This window comes from Aulonocara sp. 'chitande type north' Nkhata Bay, linkage group LG14 (genome assembly GCF_057382095.1).
Source record: "Aulonocara sp. 'chitande type north' Nkhata Bay isolate Kocher_YH1m ecotype deep benthic linkage group LG14, A_spYH_male_GT1.1, whole genome shotgun sequence".
NCBI lineage: Eukaryota > Metazoa > Chordata > Actinopteri > Cichliformes > Cichlidae > Aulonocara > Aulonocara sp. 'chitande type north' Nkhata Bay.
The window spans coordinates 40,272,757-40,289,208 of record NC_141357.1 but is presented as its reverse complement, the minus strand read 5'-3'; the positions used below and the strand labels follow the sequence as shown (position 1 = coordinate 40,289,208).

Here is a 16,452-nt window from a genome sequence, read left to right as displayed (position 1 = left end):
GGGTTTGATGGAGTGGGAAGAGGGAGGCAGTTGGGGGCAGTTTAATAACACACTTTAATAAATGACAGTTTTAACCTAATTAAAAAACAAATACGTTGATTTATTGAAATAAGTAAACCAGTTAAAGAAAACCAGGAAAATGTAAGATAATAACAAAAAAAATCACATGTAGTGAATAAATCTACAGGCTAACACGTGATAAATCAAGTTTGTTTATAAATAATCTGTATTTACAACAACAACGTGGATTTTTAAAATAAAAAATGTTTTAATCATGTAAATTTCCTGCACCTGTCACAGACGTCCACATGACGATCCAGTCAAAGCTGCCCAAGATGTTGAACTTCATGTTGTGTCACGGTTGGACATCTAAAATTTGGATGGATAGTGTTTGGTGGGGGGAGGAACTTCTCTGTGGACGGCGCCGTCTTCAGTTCTTCTTTCTCTGCTTTTCTGCTTCTTGGACTACCTGCCTCCTTCAGGGTTTCACTCATTGCTCCACAATTCGTGGCAGCAGTTCCTAAAGTTGCTCTAGCTGATTATACCTCTGATACCTGAAAACTAAAACTTCTAACAGTCATGTTTCTGTATTGTATAATGTGCCTTTCATGGCATCAAGGAGGTTTGTAACGTATAGATCTTGTATGTTGTTATCTCCTTCGTATAAAACGTCTTATTGCCCATAAAAGAGGAAGTTCACTCAGGCCCTAAAACTTCTCCTTTTTCTGAGGTCATATTATAATGATTGACAGTGTTATGTTATAAGGCCTGTGCCAGTAAAACAGCAGGAAGCACAGATACAGGCCTTTGCCATCGGGAGGGATCGATTTCCACCCATGTAGCCTTTTTTTCTTTGTCCTTGCATGTGAAGCTGGGAGTTTTGGGGAGTCCAGTCCTGAAACTGAGCCATCACGTCGTGGGTGTATCACCCGCTCTGCTGTATAGTTGACCCACATCCTGATTCCCAGGGTGCGGCTTTAATGAGGTCCCACCTATGGAGCGTTTGTTTGTGCGGGATCCGATGACGACCTTCAGTCAACCTGCTGGATCGTACATCAGAGGATTATAGTTACACCTGGGCCTATCAGGGCCTCCTCCACTCACCTGAGCAGCTTTCTTTTTTGGCTTTAACTGACTTATTCTGATTTTGTTCTCATGTTGTGTTTTATTTAAATGATATTTCTCCTTCGTGTTGTTGGTTTGATGTTTCAGTAACAACCTGTAAAAACTGTACTTGTAACCGCACACGCTGCGGAGACCGTCGTGCACCACTGAGGAAGAGGAGGAGGAGGAGATGAGGGTCTGACATCATTCTGCTGATCACAAACAGCTGCAAACTGTAAGTGTGTGTGTGTGTGTGTGTGTGTGTGTCTGCCCTGTCATCTGACACCTGTGAGGCTGCAATGAGGTCACATTTTCAGTACAGTCAAAAACATGAAATGCAGACTAACACACACACACACGTGGGTGGGGCACCGGGTGGGCGTGGTCCAGGTGTTTTATTAGCTGCTGTGAGAGGTGAACTCAGAGAAAAGGCAGAAGGCGAGAAACACGACAAGGTGAGTTTCTTTAAAACCTTTAAACCAGGAAAAAACGAGTGACTATTTTTACTAATTTGTATAAAATGCATTTTCAAACACTAGACGACAAACACAGGACACCAAAGCATGTTTGTAACATTTCAAAACGAATTAATGACACAAAACCAGACTTAACTAAATAATATTTAACACAAAAACAGTTTACTGTACTTAAATATAGACATAATATAATTTGATAACACGGACAGATTTTAGGCAGATCGTACTGAATAAAACCCTCTTTGAACAGATTTGAAAAGACAGAAAGTTTCCGGAAGATAAAATCTTATTTTAAAAGTGACCCGAGGACTCCAGGGCACTGTTTTTTCAAATAAAAATGAAGATGTATTCTTTATTTTCGTGGCAAATGTACAAGCCCTCATCGGTGAGTTAACCAGAGTTCATGGAAGCTCCTGACCTCCGTCGCTGGCTGACCGTCCTTTAACTCCCCGATGAAATGCTCACATCCTTCCAGGAAACTCTAACACAGCTTCAGAGCCCTGCACAAACTGACATCAGCAGCAGGAGGAAGTTCAAGCATCTCCTTTTTCTCTGCAGACCATGGTGACCTTTCTTCTTCATGCCCTGCTGGCGGTGATGTTCCTTCCGGTTGTCATGTTAACAAATGGGACCCAGTCCCCTGTCCTCACCTTTGACCCAGCAGCTGTCAGTGACCAGGATGCTTATTGCCAGATGCTCCTTCAGTCCAGCGTCCCCGAGCAGCAGATCCCCTGGTTTTGTGTCTGCACTCGGTGCCAGAACACCAGAGGGCCCAAAGGAAACCGCGGAGACGAAGGGCTGCCAGGTAACCTGGATCTATATCATGACATTACAGACCACACAGAACATTTTTACATTATTTTATTTCCATCAGACCGAAAATAAATAAAGAAAAACATGATGAATATGAGAAGCTTACAGATTGTGTATCAGTCTGCACACATGCTTAAATTAACATGATTTACCTCGGCCTCTGTTGGACAGTGAATGAACTGCAGCTATTGTTGCTTTGTCGGTTAATCAGTCTGTTGCTCTCCCCGTCAGGTATTCCTGGTAGTGCTGGGGAAAGAGGCATGTCTGGTTTCAGAGGTCCTCCAGGTTTCGTGGGCAGCCAAGGAGCCAAAGGTTACTGATGGGGAATGCTGTGAAGCAGGCTCAGTAGTCCCAATATTTCCATTTTTCCTTCTTTAAGAGTCTCTGTCAGGTAGAAAAAAACTAATTTTGCAAGATGTGGCTCACTGATTGGACACTGATTCTTTTCACCAAAGCAATCTTTGTACCTGGCCAAGCATCTCATTCCTATGATTGGAAATCTAAATAGGATTTAAAAAAACATTTTATGTGAAGGAATGTCAAACTACTTTACACTGTGAGCCACAAACAGGACGATTTGAATTTCAGAGTCAGAATCCCTCACGAAATTATGTTTCAGTGCTCCCGAGAAGAGAAGCTTTCCTTTGTCTCAGTTTAGAGAAGTTTAACTCCACATTTAATCTGTAATTTATGTTAATTTTCTTAATATGGGAACAATAAGTTTAATTTAAACTGTATGTGTCCGTTTTTCTACAGGACAAAGACGTGGCCATAGTAAATGACTGTTAGCACGACTGCTTGGGCTTAAACTATAATAAATAAATGTTCCAGAAAGAGTTCTGATAGCTCATTCTCCACACTGTCCTGTTATTTTATAAATAATAATTTCTCTAGTAGATCATGAAAAATCAGGAACTCTTCTGTCATTTAATTGTTTATCTATTACGTTGTATCACCTGAACAGCCATTATTATTATTATTATTTACTTTATTTTAATCTATTTGAACAGTTTTTCCCAAAATACCTACAGCCAATCAAAAACACCACTTCAAATTTGAATCTTTTATAGCATTTACCACGAGAGCAAAAAGAAACACAAATTCCTGGTTTAGCTCTTAAATATTCCTGCATGCTGACTGTGTTAGTCGCCCCGAAAGCTGCTGTGAGAGGCTGAAGTTAAATTATTGGATGATAGATGATCAGTTCCTGTTACGAGCAGTGGAAACTATAAAAGGTTTGAAGCTGCTCCTGTTTCTGCATCATTGACTGTCTTCTCTTTATGAACTTGTCTGAAAAATACTTCATTTAACCACTAGGGGCCGCTGTAGTAAAAAGAAACGTGTGTTATCTTCTTAGTGCCCTAAACTGCTTGGACTCTACTTGTGATTTTCTGTTTTGCTATAACTAAATGTTTACCATGGTGTGAGTCACCTGACTTCATCTGTTTTGTGTTCAAACTTTAGGACAAAAAGGCCATGATGGGGATAAGGGCGACTGGGGACCTCAGGGGCCTGCAGGACTCAGAGGACTGCAGGGCTTCAAAGGTGAGTGATGAGGCAGTCATCGGGTGCTTCACCCATCGAGCCTCAGAACACCTCCTTATCCTATTTTTCTTGGTCTGCAGGTGAAAAAGGGGAGCAAGGTTTTGTGGGTCTTCAGGGGGATCCGGGTCCTAGAGGAGATGATGGTGTCTGTCCTGATAATTGCAAGTCCATCCCTGGAACTCAGGGACCAACTGGTTTGATAGGCCCTGCAGGATCCAGAGGTCTACCTGGCACCCCGGGGATGCCGGGTCCCAAAGGTGTCATGGGTGAGATGGGAGAGTTTGGGCCCCCTGGTGTTCCTGGCTCTGTGGGTGAGAAAGGAGAGCTGGGGCCACAGGGGGAGTGCAGATGTATAGATGGAGCCAATGGACATAAAGGCGAAAAAGGAGATACAGGAGTCAAAGGTGATGTGGGACCAATGGGCACCGTGGGCCAAAGAGGGCCCCAGGGGATAAAGGGAGACATGGGGCACATAGGGATGATGGGTCCTCCAGGTCCCTGCATGCCCGCCATCCAGTCGGCCTTTGCTGCAGGCCTGACGACCAGCTTTCCCTCACCTAACACCCCCGTGGTTTTCTCCTATGTTTTCTACAATATCCAGCAGAATTACAACCCCAGCACCGGCATCTACATCGCCCCCATCAATGGCACCTATGTCTTCAGCTATCACGTCACCGTCTTTGACAAAGTCCTGAAAATCGGCCTCTTTCGTAACTTCATGCCAGTTATTAAAACCACAGAGGCCAGCCAGTTAGCGACCACCTCACAGTCAGTTGTCCTTCACCTGCTGAGGGGAGATTGGGTGTGGATTCAGGTGAAGGATATGGTAACCAACGGCATGTATGTCAGCAATGAGGCCAGCAGTGTTTTCTCTGGCTTCTTGCTGCACCCAGATTCATGTGATTTGGCTTTACTCAGATCCCCCATGCCCCCCAAGAAGGTTCCCGATGATGGATACACCTGGGGCGGCACCCCCCAACCCTGATCAAGTTACACTCATGTTACACAAGGCAAAAATATTTCCCACCAATCAGACCGACACAAACATAGTGTAACCACAGACATCAAATGCTCCGTCAGGTTTTTGCACTTTGTGAACCATCCTTTAGCAACCTTATGTTTTAGACCAATAGGGTGACTTGTGGTGTTGTGGTCTCATTAATTTTGGAGCTTTTCTGTTTTCTTTGTATTTCTAGAAATTACAGATGGTATCTGATGGTGAAGCTTCTCTCCGAGCCTCTGCTGTAATAACATCCTGTATTGTTGGCGTGTCCTCGTTTCCTCCATGGTTTCAGTAGCGCTGGAGTATTTATCTCCCCTCTTATCTCTCGGTCTTTGTCTGTAAACTGGTGTGAGCTCCAAACTCTGAGATTTACAGGCAACGAGTTACCTGATGATCCCCTGACACCGACCCAACTGGGCAGGGTCTCCCAAAACAGCTCCGCTCTGCTCCAGACAATAAAACCGAGACAACACGAATCTCTGTCGCGCCCTGATGACTCAGCCAGAGCTGTTCTCGGTTTTCCAACAGGTCATGCATCAGAAACATCAGCTCTGAAGCATCTTCACATGCAAAGATTTCTGTGAGACGCACTGCTCATTAACAGCTCAGGATCTTAAAATTCCCAGAGGAAAAAACTTGTATTTTAATATTGGAACACTTGCATTGCAGGATGATTGACTTAAAACTTGAAGATGTTAAAGTGAAAGCTAAGGGGATTTGGGAGCTCATGTTGCTGTCTTCAGATAACATTACACAGTTTCTCTCTCAGAGTTTATTGATCAGTGCTAACTGGCGTTGAGTCTTTTAAAAGAAAAGCTTGTATCGCTGTGTGTTATTAGGTCCAGGTGTTGGTGTCATCAGGTTCCTCACACAAAGCTAAGAATAAATAAACTGGGAGCTCAATATATAAAACACAGTTTATTTAATAAATACGTTAATTTCAGAACATACATGTAAAAAAGCCTCCCGCATCCAAACCCAACAGGAAATCAGCCATTTTGAATTCCATTTTGGCATCTTTGCTAATAAAGTTTTCTTAATTGAACTTTTATTTAACAGGAAGTCAATTAAAATTTAAATATTTCTCTGCATATTTCTGTCCATCAAGATACATTTTAACAAACTCCTGCTTGAGTTGTAACAGATCAGTTTTCAGAAGACTATGAAGAGTCTGATGTGCCGACCTCTTCATGCTGTGATGGAGGTGTGTCATGGGAACTGTGGCAAATTTTGATATTTAGATATGAAATTTTAAGTTGCTGTGTATAATAAATTGTTCAGTTGACCCCATTGCATGCGAGTCCCAGCCTGAGCACAGCTACCCGCCAGTATTCAGTTACAGTCACAGTGCCACCTAGTGGCAACAGGGTCATTGCCATATCATCCAGTGTATGTAGCAGCCAATGAGCCCCAACCCTGCCTACAGGAAGTGCCTGAAACACATGCAGCATGCTGACGGTCACTGCAGCTGTAACGTTTCGCTGTTCTTTTCATCTCTATTCAAACAAAACAGTTTCAAGAGCTTCATTCTTGTGGTCCACATTAGAAAATAAATCATTAGCAGGTGGGGTGATTCTAGTTCACGCTGAAATAAAAATCAAATATTAGAGATGTTGTGGGTTTTGGTTTGTGATTGTCCTCTGTATGAATACTTGTGTGTTGTTAAATTTAAAAATCCTCTATTAAAATAAGAAAGAAAGGAATCTGTCATTTCATGTCTGAATGAAAACTAACTGCACATTCAACAAGAACAATGTCAGATGTCAGAGCTGGACTCCAGATGAGTCCACCCGAGCTGTCTGTTGTGTCTCTACAAAGTAAACCTCGACTAAAATTAATTCACATTCACGAAGAAACAGTGTCTGAAGGCTGAGCACATGTTAAGCATGTGTGATGCTTCAGCTGGCTGCCTGCCTCAGTAAGAAAGTTGCTTGTATTTTTCCACCAAGACGTTGGTTCAGGCTTCATTCATTTCTGTTCAACATCGACTGCCAGGGTTGGCATTGTTGGCTGCACAGCAGTGTTTAATTTTCAACAGATTATGTTCGTCTGTGATGATGCGACTCTGACACAGTGACAATCAGTGATGGGAATAACAGCGTTACTAACGGCGTTGCTTTTTTCAGTAACGAGTAATCTAACTAATTTCTATTTCTATCATTACAACCCCGTTACCGTTACTAACAAGAAAATGCGGTCGCGTTACTATTTTTCAACAAACAGGCGGTTGAAGCTGTCTTCAGCTTACCGCAGGTTATATTAGTTGCACGGAAGTAGCTGTAAGTAATCTGGGCGCTACAGCGGCAATCACTTTCTGGCTGACAATCACTTTTTGGCACAACACCTGGAGCTCAGGGGGCAAAACAATCGCACCAGTGCTGCTGTTTGACTGAGGAAGAATAAAGTAGCCGTGGTAAGGCAAGGCAAATTTATTTGTACAGCACAATTCAACAACAAGGTGATTCAAAGTGCTTTACAGAGACATTAGAAACAAAAACAATTAAAAAGCAGGATTTAAAATTGATTAAAACAAGCAAACAAACAAACAAACAAATTAACAAATAAACAAACAAACAAACAAACAAAACAGTATATAAAATCAAAACAGATAAAATCAGAACAGTAGATAAAATCAGTAGTTAATGTAAGTTTTGAAATTTAAGCTTAAAAGTGTGGATTTGGGGGGGCGCTAGCGAGCCGGCAATGGAGTAGGACGTGTTTCTGAAGGCTCCCGCTGACCGAATTTCAGAAATAGTTTTTTTTTTTCAACCTACGAAGCCTCATTTTATAACACAGGGGAAGCTAACAGTTTTATACACTGTATTAAAGCTTCATTCGAGACAAAATGGCATCTAACCTAAGGAAATACAAGTACACCGGAGGAACAGCGGCTAGGCCCGGCACATCCTCGGGCGAGGATACCAATGGTAGCCCAAGGGCGGCGCCCGGCTCAGCGACCATTGAGGAACGGGCTCAGCGGAGCGATAGGCGCCTTGTGGACACTGATGCCCTGAAATTGGAGCTTCTTCAATCCATCAAAGACGATATCAGCGTGGCATTAAAAGAAGAACTCAGGAATGCACTGAAAGAAGATTTTGATAACATTAGGGCTGACGTGCAAGAAGTGAGAAATGAGATTGCTAACAATATGGCGGCAGCGCGCGCTGAAATGGATGGAGTTAAGGCCACGGTGAAAGAAGTGGAGGACGGGCTGTCAATGTGGAGCGATGAGGTGGTCACCTTGCAATCTACAGTGAAGACTTTGAGGAAGGAGCTATCTGACCTGAAGGATAAATGCGATGACATGGAAGGCAGGATGCGGAGATCTAATATCCGTATCATAGGGGTCCCGGAGGGCCCGGATTCGAGCTCCACCACGGCCGTATCCGCGCTACTCCGTGAAGCACTGGGTATGGAAAAAGATGTTATTGTCGACCGCTCACACAGGAGTCTGGCCCCAAGAAGGCCGGGTGGTAACCCGCGGGCCATCATAGCCAAGCTTCATTACTACCAGGATTGTGTGGAGATCCTACGCCGTGCCAGGAAGAATTTCTTTGTTTCCGATGTCATTGCTGTGTATCCTGGTGGTGTGGATCAGTGAATTGATGTCTTGTTCACTCTTGGCATACAACAGGGTTCAGGTGATGCAACTTGTGGGCTGTCCTCTTCCTTAGAGACAGGGTAAGGTGTTCCTTCATTTGAGAGGGAATCAGAGTACTTGTCCACATTTAATGAAGCCAGTTGTGGTGGTTGCTAGTAATCTTATACTGATTCCTTCCTGGAATCTGCAAGAATAAACTCTAAATACTTCATTTTTACTATAAAAGTTTTTGGGCCCCAGTTGAACAGTTGGCTGCCCAGAATTTAACAATACTGTTTTTCTATTATTGGGCATGTTCATGAGGGGAGGGCGTGGCGTCAGCAGATTTCTCTCTCCACCTGTCCGTCCTTTTGTCAGGTGTAGAAGAGCAGCTTCCCGTGTGGATCACAGACACCTTCACACTGCTCTGTGAAGCTGATGTTTGTTGTCCCTCTTACAGGATGACTGCTGCTGTCATTTGACTTGCTCTTGTTGATGAGGAATCTGTGCTGATGACCTGGAGTTGTTTTTCTCACTCACTCTCACTCTCTGTTTGACTGTTTCACAGTTAAGGGTGTAACAGAGTCTGCCTCAGTGAGAGCAGACTGACAGAGCCTCAGACGGTTTCTGCTGTTTATTAAATGAGTTGCTGAGTCCAGCTTCATTGCACAGATGTAAAGTGCTTCTTTTCCTCATGCTGCAAGCTTATGATGTTTAAAGAAACTCATCTGTATACTGTTGATTGTCTTAATTAATGACTTTTTATGTTGAGAGGTAAAGACAGAAATGCTGTGTGCAGTTTTAATTGCTGATTCCCTGTTTTGCAACCCGACAGTTGAAATAGAAAGAACTTTGTATATAAATTACTCATAGGATTAAAAGTAGTTTTTTTCCCTTTGAAATCACAGCAATTAAATAAGTTTTTTCTGCAGATGTTAAAATGATAATTGTGTATTCCACCTCAGCTGGATCTTTTTGTTTGTTTGTTTGATTAGAAAAAGAAAACATTAAAAACTGAGATTAGGTCCTCATGTGCTTTAAGTTTCTATGCCTGATGGTAAGGTGGCACCTGAGATCATGTCTTCTCTTTGTCGAGCCTTTTTTCTTTATGTAAGAGCTTCTTTAAGCGTCTAAAGCAGATCTGAATGAAAATGTCAGAAAACATGAAGAACGGAGGTTAAATGTTGATCTCTTTTATGTCACTGTGGTTCACTTTTGTACAGGATGAGCTCCTCAATGTGAACTCTGTTTAGTCTTTCTGAAGTGAAACAAGTACAAGTTCCCATCCTTCACTGTGCGATTCATTGAGTTTTGTTTTCCTTGCCTCCCTTAAGATTGAATTTATGTTTTTCTATGGTTACTCTGTTTAAAGAATAGTTTTGAACTGAATACAGACTCGGTGCAGCTTGTGTTTAAACTCTGACATGATGAAGAGTTGATGATCCTTTAGCAGCTCGTTACAGGATGGAGAATAACTTTGAAATTGTGTTTGTGCTTCAGGGTCTGAACGACTCGCTGACAAACCGTCAGATCTACTTTGCCTTCGCTCTGATGTCGTACCTCTTCACCGTGTCTGTAAACCTGACCCTCATCATCACCATCAGCCTGGATAAAACGCTCCACGAGCCGATCTACATCTTCTTGTGCAGCCTTTGTTTTAATGAGATCTGTGGAGCTTCGAGTTTCTACCCAAAGCTGCTTCATGACCTTCTGACCAACTCTTATGTCATCACGTACACGGCCTGTTTGGGGCAGATGTTTGTCACTTATAGTTATATTTTCTCTGAGTTTACCAGTCTCACTGTCATGGCGTATGACCGCTACATCGCCATCTGCAAACCACTGCAGTACCGGATGCTGATGACAGCTCAGAAGGTAGCCCAGCTTCTGATGCTCACCTGGTGCTTCTCAGTTTTTGAAACGGCCGTGGGCACCGTCCTGACCGCCAGGCTGCCGCTCTGCGGACGCCACATCCCCAAGATATTCTGCACTAACTGGGAGGTGGTCAAACTGTCGTGCTCTGACTCGACCCTCAACAATATCTATGCGTTCATGTTGATATTTTCACACCTGTCACAGACTGCACTAATCATGGTGTCGTACGTCCACCTGATACGAGCTGCCATCAGATCTCAAGCCGACCGCAGGAAATTCATGCAGACGTGTCTGCCACACCTCATTACACTGCTGGTCTTCACCACCTCACTGATGTTTGATACCATGTACTCTCGTTACAGCGGCGGCAGTACAATGAAGGCCCTGCAGAATGCATTAGCTGCTCAGTTCCTGGTGGTCCCACCCCTCGTCAATCCCATCATCTATGGCTTGAACCTGCAGCAGATCAGGTCCAGGATGGTCCACAGGTTCACCCACCGGACTGGGACATTCAGGAAAAACTAAGCCATGTTAATGAAATCAAACATGAAGAAAACATAGGAAGATGAAGTTATTTTCTAATCTTCTGTTCAAGTCAACCAAAATATGTGGATAGAATTCAGTTAAAACTAATAAAGTCCAATCCTAAAATGTCACTTTTGGTTCTTAGTACTTTAAGTTAAAGTTTATGTTTCATTGTTTTAGTGTCCTGTGCTCGAAGGGTCAAAGAATTATCACTCTGTTCCTTTCATTTGTTTAAAGGAATCTGTGTAAAGATTGGTTAGATTCTAGTAAATGCTAAAACTCCTTGTTACTTCCCACCTTTAAACCGTTGTACTCACACCGGCTGCAATGAAACTGGATGAAAAAATGTTATGAAATCCACATGAAAAGCACCATCCCAGCCACGTTGGGCACCCTGCAGCACACACACTTTTAGTGTCACTGCTGCCCTTCATACTGCCGTCACTAGAGGGCAGCGACACTTATGTATGAACGCTGCTCATCAACTTCTCTTCAGTATCCAGTACTGTGATACCACACAGACTAACTCTGGATACTGTAGCTCCTATGAAAACCTCAAATCAGAAGTACCTGACTCCGTGGTATAATTCTCAGACACGTAGCCTAAAGCAGATGACTCGTAAGCTGGAGAGTCACAAATTTAGAGGATCATCATTTAGCCTGGAGAAATAGTTTGCTGCTTTATAAGAAAGCAACAAGGTGATATATACCAGTTTATAAACTGTGTTGATAGGCCACATAAAACCAGTCATGATAAACAATATATACGTGGCGTTTTTTCCTCAATAGTTTCACGTTTACTGTCTAAGGACAGCGCAGCGAGACCTCTCTGCTTATGAGCAAAAAATAAAAAAACGAAACAAAAAACAGCCCGTTCGTGTTGGTGGAAAAATGCACCATGTCGACCAATCAAAAAATGTTATGGCAACATGACATTTGGTTGTTTAGTAAGAGGGGGAAGTTTTAGGAGTGACGGAGAGAGAGAGAGAGAGAGTTTTGAGATGTGAGAGATTTGTGACGTTTAGCATGTTTGGAGTGTGTAGTTAATTGTGTTGTCTTGTGTAGTTAGTAGAGATGGACCGATCCGATATTACGTATCGGTATCGGTCCGATACTGACCTAAATTACTGGATCGGATATCGGAGAAAAATAAAAAATGTAATCCGATCCATTAAATATCACGAAAGCACCTCACAAAACTTGCAACACGCCGTAACTCACCTCAGAACGTTAGCACGTCGGAGCAGTATGCATCACGTGATAGAGCAGCTGTGGCATGCGGGACCTGTCGGTGGTCTGGATAGCATGTGGAGCTTCGCTAGCAACCCGGCATTTCATCTCCGACAAAGTTATCCCGAGAGAAGTAAAGCAAGTGTGTAAGTCCATCTCTGAATGTTTGTAAAGCATTCCTGCGTTAAGCTTAACAAACGACTGCCTCTTCTTGCTGCTACTTCAATCATGAAACTGCTTAACGATCAGCTGATCGGCTTTTCTGTCGCGAGTCCGTGTCTCTAGTTTGCTTTTGGCCCACTTTGCACCAGAAAGAGGAAACCAGCGGCTGAACAACAGCAGCACGTTTAAGCTTGATAAGCTGTTGTTAGAATGTATTTAATATTACTTTCTACTCGAGGATCTTTTTCTACGTAGCTGACGCTGGTAACTGTGCAGGGGCGGATCTAGCAAAGTTTAGCCAGGGGGGCCGATAGGGCATTAACAGGGAAAAGGGGGCACAAAGACATACTTTTCTTTCTTATTCTCATTTAAAATGTCAAGCTTTTAATAAATAATTATCTGACACCCAAAGTTTTAATTTGATGCAAAATGAATAGAAGTCCATTATTGTATATAGTAACTATTAAGTCTAATATATATACCCTAGTAAGCTATAGTACTTTTTCCTTTGGGAAGGTACCATCTGTGCAGTCTGCAATTTTGTTGAAGAAAGATGTTGAATCTATTTAATATTTCTTGAAAAATAATTGATTTCTGTGCATTTTTTTTTTCCACACTGCATCAAATTAAGGTTGATTACGTCGATTAAGCATCATGAGGTGGAGCGTGAGGGGTGGTTCCCTATTTTTTATTTATTTATTTTTGTTGTTACTGGGAGTTGGAACCCTATTAGTTAGGTTGCTTAATATTTATGCTAAGTACTCTTTAAAATACCAGAATAGGGAGGATGGTGTAGGTTTAAGTTTATTAGATTGATCAGTATTGCTGAACTATGAAATATTTTTTTTGGATACAGGTATAACAGAATAGCTTTAGTGTAGTTGTTGTTTTGAACTTGAGTATGAACTTATACAAAATGCAGCAAGATATTTAAAAAACAGTTTTGTTGATTAAAAAACACTATATCGGATTCATATCGGTATCGGCAGATATCCAAATTTATGATATCGGTATCGGTATCGGACATAAAAAAGTGGCATCGTGCCATCTCTAGTAGTTAGTGTGTAGTGTTGTGGATAGTTCTGTGTTGTGTGTCAGAACAATGAGGCGACTGCTGTCTCCAGGTAGAAACAGGAGTGACACACCTGCTGCTGTTAGACCTGCAGGTATCAGGCTGTGATCTTTCCTTTATAGTCGACGGAAATATTTGCAGTGGCACAATTAATTTGTGGCACCTTATTGAAGAACAGCTGATGGTTCTGTAAACTGTTTGAAATGGTTATTTAAAAAAAGGGTAAAATGTAAACTTGTGCATAGGATTTTAAAATTGACAATTTAGATTTGCATTTAAAGTTATTAAATATGATTCAATAAATGTTTGTGGTTGTTACAGTAAAATTGTTACTTTTTGTACTTGGATTGTATGTTTTTTGTCCAATTTTAGATCAATTGTGTTAACACAGTATGTCAAACTGAAAACATAACTGTAAATTCAGACATGTGAGGTTGTGCTGAAAACAATGATACCAAACAAGGCAAAGTAAACAGTTTTTAAAGGTGAGATGTAGAGGAAACATCAAAAGTGGTTAAAAATGGCCAATTATACCCTGGACCCCCAGACGGTTACATATAAGTCAATAGTTACTTTAAAGTAATTAAATACTTTTAGAATCTTATAACTCAGTTACTAACTCAGTTACATTTTTGAAGAAGTAACTATAACTATAATTAATTACTTTTTCAAAGTAACTTGCTTCTAACAAACAGTGTTGGTCAAGTTACTTAAAAAAAGTAACCAGTAATTAATTACTGATTACTTCCTGTTGAGGTTTAAATTTTTATCTTAAATGTTTATATGCTGATTATATTGCTTAATATGAGAAAGGCCTAACTCTGAGTACACTGTGCCAAAAAGTGCTGTCAGGAAACTGCATGCTTTTGCAGCTAGAATGAAGTGAAAGTGCTACCTGAAAAAAGTAATCGGATTACAGTAACGCGTTACAAGTAATTTTTGTAACTTTCAAGGTTTCCACAGCTGATATTGTCTTAAAATGCCTTCTTCCACTTCCACAAGTGTAACTGTTAGTCCATCAGCCGAACACATGATAGTGGCTCCTACTTTAATGAGCAGGTCCCTGCCCATCAGATTCACAGGCACGTGAGGAGACACCACATATCTGTGTTTCAAAGTCTGTTTTCCCAGCTCTGCCAGGGCTGGGTCGGTTACTGGCAGAGTCATTGGAACCCCAGAGAAACCCACCACACTCACCATGTGATTGGAAAGTATTGCGCTGCTTGGTCTTTGTCTCAGCGTTGAGTAAGACGCTCTAGTGTCCTCCAGAAAGGTCATTTCTGTGCCTTCCACGGTCATCGACAACATAGGATCTGCCATTCCCATGCTGTCAGGTCTCTGTGGGTCCCGTCAGTACTGCTCCTCCCCCCAGCCCCAGTCGGCCACTGGATACTGAGCCACCGGCGCCATGCCTGGGTTTGGAGCTTGATATCCCATTCTTTGGGCTCCACGTGCCTGGGTTGGATAATATTGCTCTTGTTGTATCACTTTACGACACTGTCGAGCCCAGTGTCCTTGTTCTCCACACCTGTAACACATGTTTGGGTCCAGCATAGGTCCTCCCCAGACCACGACCCCTTGATTCTCCCCTTCCGTATCCACCACGCTCTCTCTGCAATATTCCGGCCCCCCAATTCCCCACGGGTCGTCCTTGCCTTGGTCCATTGGCGGGCCATCGGTCATCGGGATACAGATTTGGGTTCAGATCTGGCCAGTCAGGCCCAGGATCGCCCTGAGGCTTTGCCACCAGCATTTTCTTAGCTCCCTCCTTACTTTCTTTTTTCTTTTCGTTTACTTTGTTTTTGGCCTCCACCAGTTGCAGTTTCAGCAGCTGCCCCTGCGCCTCCTCTAACTCCTTTTTCTTGTTCATCAAGTGGAGGTGGAATTTGAAGAAGGTCCTCCTCCAGAAGCTCCCAGGCCTCGCCCATAATACCATTGGCTTACCTAGGGCTTGGTAGGTTGGGTGATCACACGTCATAATACAGCCTAGCGATGTTTCCCCTAGAATCAAATCCTTCCCTTGGCTCTTGTCTGAAATGACGATTTAATAATATCTAACTGCAAATCCTCACCAGTACTTACAGTAAAATGAGAGTACAAGAGATCACGTTTTTACAGAAAAGAAAGACAATATGTGGCCCAGAGGACAAAGACGTGAGTCTTGTTGCCTGGGTAGCTCAGATGGAAAAGCATCAGACTTTTAATCTGAGGGTCCAGGGTTCAAGTCCCTGTCCAGGTGTCTCCTTTGGATCATTCGCCTCGTCCTGCTCCAGCTGAAGTCTGTGTATCACATGTCTCTCCCATTTTGTGGAATTTGCGACCGCAAAGTCTGGGTTCTTTTCAAAGATCGACTGTCTCTCCTCTCTTCCTCCCACAAAAATCCTTCCAGAGCGATGCTTCCTGGGGGCCAGGTAAACATCAGACTTTGCTGAGGTGCCTTCAGCCCCCAGGGTTAACGCTACTCGTGGTTTCCGTCGCTTCGCTGCTGACATCTTAATCTCTTCCTCCAACCTCTCTATCCCTTCTTCTACTATCCTCTCCTCTAGTTCCTTCACCTTCTCCTTTAGCTTTGTCATGGCTTCCCGGTTGGTGTGCACTTTTCCTACAACCGCCCCCTGCCACTGGTTTTCCTTAAGGTCAACGATGTTTGGCCTCTGACAGGCCTTTTGCCTCACCTTGACTGTCAAGCTCCAGTCCAGGCGTATCCTCCTCTATGGTCCATGAATCCTGGGCTGCCACTTTCTGGCTGACACGTTCTGCTGTTGCCTGGTCTGCACTCTTAGAAGCCTCAGGTTGAGCTTCGTTCAGAGCTCCTTCTGGGCTGAAGTGTAAAAGAGGAAGCAAGGTCACACTCTGTGTTGTGATGCTGCCTTTTGATGTCCCAGCTACTAGTTGGGACGTGGACACCCCTGAAGTCCCTGCTGCTGGTTGGGACTGGGTCACCTGTGGTGTAGCTGCCACTGATTGAGGCTGAGTCACCCCTGGTGTAACTGCCATTGGTTGTGGATGAGTCCCCCCTGCGGTGGCTCCCTCTGCTTGCCGGGTGGGAGTCGGTTGCCTGCTGTCA

General features: G+C 43.0%; 2 protein-coding genes and 1 non-coding gene across 3 annotated transcripts; all 3 read left to right on the top strand.

Annotated features, from left to right (window-relative positions):
• The first annotated feature begins 1,541 nt into the window (after window positions 1–1,541).
• On the top strand, window positions 1,542–6,624 carry LOC147315310 (uncharacterized). Its single transcript, XM_086260363.1, has 5 exons — window positions 1,542–1,559; window positions 2,139–2,385; window positions 2,625–2,705; window positions 3,858–3,938; window positions 4,019–6,624. The coding sequence occupies exons 2-5, from the start codon at window positions 2,142–2,144 to the stop codon at window positions 4,921–4,923; spliced, it is 1,311 nt and encodes a 436-aa protein (XP_086116489.1). The 5' UTR covers window positions 1,542–1,559; window positions 2,139–2,141; the 3' UTR covers window positions 4,924–6,624.
• A 3,361-nt stretch (window positions 6,625–9,985) lies between these two features.
• Window positions 9,986–10,921, top strand: LOC147315309 (olfactory receptor 4S1-like). The gene has a single exon (XM_086260603.1). The coding sequence runs from the start codon at window positions 9,986–9,988 to the stop codon at window positions 10,919–10,921; it is 936 nt and encodes a 311-aa protein (XP_086116729.1).
• Window positions 10,922–15,551: 4,630 nt separating this feature from the next.
• Window positions 15,552–15,624, top strand: trnak-uuu (transfer RNA lysine (anticodon UUU)). Its single transcript has one exon. It is a non-coding gene; the product is annotated as a tRNA-Lys (tRNA).
• The last annotated feature ends 828 nt before the right edge of the window (window positions 15,625–16,452 follow it).